Below are 7,426 nucleotides of genomic sequence, written 5' to 3' on the forward strand. Positions count from 1 at the left end.
GAAAGAAAAAAATAAATCAAAGAGAGTGCAGGGAAGGAAATGTGTGTCAAGATCAAGTGGCAGAGTTGACCAACAAGTAACTGTAAGGTGCCCCGGTGGCTGTTGTTCATACGGTGGGTGGTTCTCACCCAGTCTTCTTGTAAAGATTTACAGCCTTCTAGAGCTGATGGAGGGGCCCCATAGGTTGGAAATGTCGTGATGGCAGTTAGCTCTGGCTTTTACAATGTCACTGTAGGAGCCCTGGGGGCACAGAGGGTAAAGTGCTTGCATGCAAACCAACAGACGAGCGGTTCAAACCTCTAGCTGCTCCAGAGGGGAAGGATGTGACAGTCTACATCCACACATACGTGCAGCCTCGGGGATCTGATGGAGGGATGCTCTGAGTCAGAACTCACTTGACAGCAACGAGTCAGAGAAGCGAGCAATGGACTTGTTGTTAGGTGGGACCTCATGAACAACCAGTCTGAACCCCGTCCTTTCCCGTGTCACCCTCACAATCTCTGACACGCTGAAACCCACTGTCACAGTCACTGTGTCAAGCCACCTGGCTAAGGGTCTTCTCTTTTGCTGATCTTTCCAAGCATGATGTCACTCTCCAAAGACGAGCGTCTCTGCCCTAAGCATGTGAGACAAAGCTTCATCACCTTTGCCTCCAAGGAGCACTCTGACTGCACCTTCTCTAAGACACATCTGTTTTTCTTTTGGCAGTCCATGGGATATTCCATTCTTTTCTTCAACATCCCAGTTTGAAAGCATCAATTTTTATTCGGTCATCCTATTCATTGTCCAGGTCTCAGATGCATAGCAAGTGACTGAAAAGACCATTCCGTGAATCAGGCACACCTTAGTCCTCAAACTGACATCATTGCTCCTCAATAATTTGGAGCTGTCCTGACTGCAGATTTTCCTAGTGTAGTATGTCTCCTGATCTTCTGATTGCTGGCTCTATCAGTGCTGATTGTGGATCCAAGTAAGATGAAATCACTGGCAGTTTCAATCTTTTCTCCATCTATCATAATGTTATTATATTCTGGAGGAACATTCTTCTAAGTGATACAGCATTCTTCTGTCAATAAGATATGTTGAGGTAATTTGGGGTTGTTGTGATGCTAAATCTTGTGCCACTGGTGTGTCAAATGTCATAATGGTTACCCATGGTGGACAGTGTTTGGTGGAGCTCCCAGTTTAAGATAGGGCTAGAAGCAGGAGTGGCATCCACTTCCTAAACCACATGCCTCTGGAAATCCTATGAACTCTGATAAATGATGATAGTTATAGAAAGGCTTCAGGCCTTTTGTTTATTTGATCGCAATCAACAACAGCAACAACATCAATATCATAATGTTACCTTTCAGTCGAGTGGTGAGAATTTTTGTTTTCTTCACGTTGAGATGTAATCTATACTGAAAGCTGTATTCTTTGGTCCTTTGCAGCAACTGCTTTAAGTCGTCCTCACTTTCAGCAAGCCAAGTTGTGTCATAGACATAATGTAGGTTACTGATGAGTCTTCCTCCAATTGTGATACCACAACTTTCTTCATACAGTTCAGTTTCTCAATTTGCTCAGTATACAGATTGTTACAGGAAGGATCAGAGCAGTGGAGAGGGTTGGGGGGAAAAGAGGAAAGCCCTCAAGCACATGGAGTGACACAGTGACCGTGAGCTCCTGCACGGAAGGAACTGTCTAGACTGGCCAGGGCTCTGGCCCCTCTGTAGACGAGGTCACTATGCATGTAACAGGAAATGGGCATCTACCGTGATCCCTGGGGATGTTTATGAGAGCCACAGATCTCAAGTTCGCTGTGATTTTCATTTTAAAAGATAAACTCTCATCATGTTGGAATAGTTGTCATGACGCCAAATAGTTTGAGAAACACTAACAGATGCCACAGCGATCATTCAGGAGTGTGGTTGGGTGTTTGTCCTTCTTGCCAATGCTGGGCAGACATTCCGGGTAAAAATGCTCTGAGGAAGGAGACTGCAGACCTCACAAGGACCACAGACACCATATTCTGAGGACAGAGTGCTTCCTCTCTACGAATTTAAGAGTAAAATAATTTGTAAACATTCTTAACAATAAGGCAATTCACATGTGATGGTTCTCAATTTGAGCAATTAAACTGGAAAAAAATGCAAGAATTTAAAAACAAATACAAAGCTTCTTTTTACCTTAAATGCAGATCTGCCCTCTGCCCTCACAAACCAGCCTGCGTGATCTCTCAGGCAGTGGAGGGAGCAGTCACGGTCTGGAGACCCACTCACCTCAGAATGTTTTACGATCGCTTCTAAGCAGAACGTCTCTACTGTGGCTGAAGGAACCTTCCCAAAACTTTCCGCGTAAGGGAGTCCATTTCCTCCGAAACACCACAATCCACCCTGAAGTAAGAGGCGGATTTTTCAATTAGCTTTTTACCCTGACTTGCGTTAACGCTCACAGAGCAGGTAACTGATTTTATACTCGTCAGACTCTGTGGCCATGATGACAATTCTCACAGTTACAGCATCCGTCCCTCCTCCCCCTTGTGTTTCCTGTTTTCTCTCATCCTTCTTTCTTATTCCCTCCTGTGCTCTGAGCTTTAATTGCAGGCAAACGCTGCCCTTTTGATCACGTATAGTTGGTGTTCTATAGAGCGTCTCCAATGTTATAATCAGAATTTTTACTGATAAGATGAATCTTTTTCTTACTCAATATATTTGTAAACACGCAGCATTAGAATGTACTGTTGGCCACCAGCCACCTGTCAGTTTTTCTTACTGTGGTGGCTTGTGTAGCACTGCGTTGCTGGCAGCTTGACCACTGGGATTTCAGATACCAGCAAAGTCACCGGCAGTGAACAGACTCAGTGGAGCTGCCAAGCTAAGCCAGACAAGGAAGGCCTGGTGTTCTGCTTCTGAAAAGGAGTCAACAAAAGCCTCGTGGATCACCACAGGACACAGTGAAGCCGAGGGTCAGTGAGGGCGCCAGAGATCCTCAGTGACATGGACTGGTTAACAGTGATAAACACGGCGGCAATCCTGAGACTAACGTGGGACCAGGCAACGTTTCATTCTGTCGAGTGAGTTAACTCTCTAGCAGCCAACACCAACAACACAGGTGAAAACTGCAAGGGACTTGAAGATTCTCGGCAGCCCAGCAGGGTATCTAGGACAGAGGCGGCAGCACACAGACTCACTGAATGACCAGCGTAGCGTGGGCACCACGAATGCTCACAGACTGAGCGAGCACACGGGCTTACCTTCTGGGCAGCCAGACTCTGACTGCTCTCGCTCAGCGCCAACGACGTGAAGTATTGGACACACTCGTCCACCTCTGTCTGTGGCAGGGAGGCCAGCAGGTGCCTGAGCTCCTCTTCGATGCAAGAGTCCTGAAGAAGAGGGATAAGTCTTCAGTGAGAGCTCCGTGGCTGAGCATATCAGCGGGCATCCAAGGAGAAGACCAAAAGCAAAATGCAGCAGAGACGTGTAAGCGTACCAAGCCCGGTACACGCCAAGTCAGTGAAGACGTAAGTTTATAGTTTCATGTCTCAGAGAAGGCACGTCAGAGTGCTCCTGAGAGGAAGAGGGGAACAGTTCACCTCACACGCTCTGGGCATGTTGCTAGGAGATGTTATTCCCTGGAGAGAGACATGCTTCGAAAGGTGAAGGGGTTACCAATGAAAGAATTTTTCTGTTACTTTTCAAAGAGAAGAAGGAACTCGGGGGAGGCGTGGGCAGGGAGAAAAGTGCAACAATGAATGAATGGAAATCCAAAATCTCTGTAAACATTCATTAAAGTTAATAAATTTTTTTTAAATGGAAGGTGGAGGGGTGGCGTAAGGGGGGAAGAGCCTCACCCAGGTGGTCTGATACAGTGACTGCTGTGAGGGGCTCAAGTGTGTCAGAGACGATGAGGACGGGACAGGACGAGGTTCAGCGCTGTGGGTCACAGGGTCGCTGTGAGATGCTCTCAACCCCATGGCATCTAACACCACCAACAACTGAAACCTTCAAGCTGGCTCGAGTACACCATCACCCAGCTGTCAGTCTGTCCTGCTATGGTGGCTGTGTACCACGAATGCCACCAGTATTTCGAATACCAGCAGGGTCACCCAAAGTGGAGAGACTCCAGCAGGACTTGTAGACTACGACTAGGAAGAAAGGCGTGGTGATCTACTTCTGAAAACTCACCAGTGAAAACCATCTGGACCACAACAGAGCACTGCCCCGCACAGGACGGGAAGCCGAGCCTGCCAGGCGGAAGACATCAGAAAACGTACTGGCCACACGACAGGCTCCAGGCAGCTACGATCCTGAGGACAAGGCCACGTGGGCTGGCTGTGTCGGTTGTGCAGTGAGTCAGAGCCGGCCCCATCATGACAACGACAACAACAACAACAACAACAACAACAACAAATAAAGCTATTCTTACAATCCACAGATCACACTATCTCACTTCCTCTAATAACTGGATGTAGGACATACACACTTGACTCCACGGCACCTAACAACAACAACAACAACAGCAACAGCACATTCATCCGTCTCTCTTTGAAAAGCAGAGTGCGGCTGTAGAAACTGTGAGGCTCTTCCTGCTCCAGCCCAGCCAGGCGCGGCAGCATCTATGGCAGGGGTCTGTTCATCAGTCTCTATGGCAGGGCGGGATCAGCCCCCAGGAAACAGTCTCCAAGGGCAGCAGGTGAAGGAACCCTGGTAGCACATGAGTTAACGTGCCTGCCTGCTAACCCAAAGGTCAGCTGTCTGAAGCCACCACATGACCTGGGGGAGAAAGGGGTGCCAGTCTACCTCGGCAAAGATGTACACACACCCCCGAGTCCCCGTGGGCCAGGTCTACCCTGTCCTGCAAAGCTGCCGAGCTGGAATGGGCTTGATGGCAAGGGGGGTTGGGTTTGACAGAACTGGAGGTCAGAGACGCACGGAACAGCTCCCAGAGCAGAGACGTGTTGAGGAAGAGAGAACTGAGCTATGAGAACCTTCGACCAAACATGAGCTCACCACACGGCTGTGCTAGGACCTCCTGACGTGTGCAGGGACGCCCAGCTCTCAGCGGATGCAAAAATCCCTGAAAAACAGCACAACCCCTGAGGAGCCCTAAAAGCTTTCTACGAAAACTGCCATTTCAGCTCTCCACCCTGATGCTTGTGAAAATCACCAACAGGTACTCTCTGAACCTCACGGGAGAAAGGAAGACCTTCAACCAGGTGGACTGACACGGTGACTGCTGCAATGGGCTCTAGTGTGTCAGGAAGTGTGAGGATGGCACAAGACAGGACTGGGTCACATGAGTCCTATTTGACTCGACAGCATGTAACATCAACAAGCCCTCTGTGAACAGCTACTCTGTACCGAAAGGGAAGGTGATGTGTCTGTTTCCAAATTTTGGATGATCTTATTTACTTACGTCTTTTAATGGTGGCAAAGGAGGAGGTGGGAGGAAAAAGCGAAGGTCACTCTCTTTGCTTCGTGCCAGGCCCACCAGTGTCCTCCTGTCACAGGCCTGGGCGATGATCCTGTACTGGTAATCTATTGTGAAAGGACATTTAACCCCAGGTTAGTTTACAGCTGATGCAAGAACTGAATGAGTCAACTACCTGGAGGCACTTTCTCAACTGCCGCACAAATAATGAGCTTATAAAGAGCACGCTGACTGCACTGCCTCCGACAGATTTTTCTTCTTCCCCTGACAGCCCATGATAGTATATTCAACACATCACATCACAAAAAGCATCAGCTCTTCAGTCTTTTTTACACACCGTCCCTCTTTCACATGCCTTCAGAACAACTAAAAATACTATGAATCAAGCACATCCTAGTCTTTAAGCTGACATCCTTGTTCTTTAGCTCTTTAAGGTCCTTGATAGCCAAATTCCCCAGCGCAACATGCCTTTTCATTTCTAGATTGCTGCGACTATGGGTACTGATCACGGCTCCAAGTAAACGAAATCACTGACAACGTCAATCTCTTCTCCATCTGTTGTGCTATTGCTTGTGGGTCCAGGGACGAGGATTTTTGCTTGCTTGATGTTGAAATGCTATCCACATTGAAGGCGGTATTCTTTGATGTTCCACAGTAAGTGCTTCAAGATTTCTTCACTTTCTGCCACCAAGGTTGTGTCAGGTTGCTAATGAGTCTTCCTCCCATCTTGATGCCACATTCTTCTTCACAGTCCAGCTGCTTGAATGATGTGGTCAGCACACATAGGTATGCAGGAAGCATATAACCCCGACGCACGCTCTGTTCTGTTCAGACAACTGCTTGTACAGGCAACAGGTGTTGCCTCTAAGGCTGCTTCTCACAGGGAAGGATGACGAAACTTCATCTCACGGACTTCAGGCAAGATGTCGGGGCGCCAGTCCTTGCAAAAAGCCACGATGCTGGGAAAGGCAGAGGGTCGGCAAACGCGAAGATGACCCTTAGCAAGAAGGACTGACAAGGACATTGTCCGAACGAGCCTGAGCATGGCGGGTGGAGACGGAGGCAACAGCACAGGATGGACCAGGTTCCGATCTGCTGCTCAGCGTGTTGCTATGAGCTGTATTCAACTTGATGACACAGAAGTTGGTAGTTCAAAATATTACAAGTGTTTCTTCACAGCTGCATTTATAAGAGATGGGGACACTCAGGAATGGAGGTCAGGCCAGAAAGCGTGAAGGCAGAGGGCTAACAGCTGAGAGAACTGCAGCCCCTATGCTACGGCTTTCTGGGTTTTTACTGAGAATCATCAGGAAGTAAACTAAAAATCAAGAGGGATTGAAAAAACCTCAGAAGCAGAAGCAAAAAAAAAAAATGCCAGGGGAGAGTAGTGAGGTAAAGAAAAAATCCACACCTTCAGGGCTTTGTAGAAAATGTGGAAAAGGATATCATTGGACTAATGAATGGAGATCTGTATTTGACAAACAAGGTAACAACAATGGGTTGGGAAACTTAACAATGCGAGCTGCCAGCTGTATCCTGTGAGCAAAGACAATCTCGCTGTGAACAGAGGCAGCATATTTCAGACTTATTTCACACCACCTCAGGAAGTGCCACATTAGATACAGCTCTTCCTGATAATATTACTCTTCTACCAGACTTGGGCCAGGAGGCAGTCATCAGAACAGAGCAAGGAAAAACTGCATGGCTCAAAATTGGGAAGGGTGTGCGTCAAGGATGTGGCCTATCTCCATATCTTTTCAACCTACATACAGAACAAATTATCTGGGAGGATGGGCTCTATGAGGAGAAGTGTGGCATCAGGATTTATCAACTTATCAACAATCTGAGTTACGCAGATGACACAACCCTGCTTGCTGAAACTAAGGAGGACCTGAAGCGTTTGCTGTAGAAAGTCAAGGATTGTTGCCTTCAATATGGATTGAAGCCCAACGTCAAGAAAACAAAGATTCTCACCACTGGGCCGATTGGCACCATCATGACAGATGAAGAGATT

General features: G+C 47.6%; 1 protein-coding gene across 1 annotated transcript in view; it reads right to left on the bottom strand.

The window, feature by feature from the left end:
• The window catches only part of SERAC1 (serine active site containing 1), a 45,857-nt gene that overhangs the window by 18,912 nt on the left and 19,519 nt on the right, over window positions 1-7,426 (bottom strand). The window contains exons 6-8 of the mRNA XM_006882812.1: window positions 5,398-5,519; window positions 3,236-3,364; window positions 2,258-2,375 (exon numbers count right to left, since the gene is read on the bottom strand). Coding sequence (XP_006882874.1) covers window positions 2,258-2,375; window positions 3,236-3,364; window positions 5,398-5,519 — 369 coding nt within the window. The remainder of the gene's footprint in view (window positions 1-2,257; window positions 2,376-3,235; window positions 3,365-5,397; window positions 5,520-7,426) is intronic.

This window comes from Elephantulus edwardii, unplaced genomic scaffold (assembly GCF_000299155.1).
Source record: "Elephantulus edwardii isolate Elephantulus edwardi_28Jun2011 unplaced genomic scaffold, EleEdw1.0 scaffold00024, whole genome shotgun sequence".
NCBI classification, from domain to species: Eukaryota; Metazoa; Chordata; class Mammalia; order Macroscelidea; family Macroscelididae; genus Elephantulus; species Elephantulus edwardii.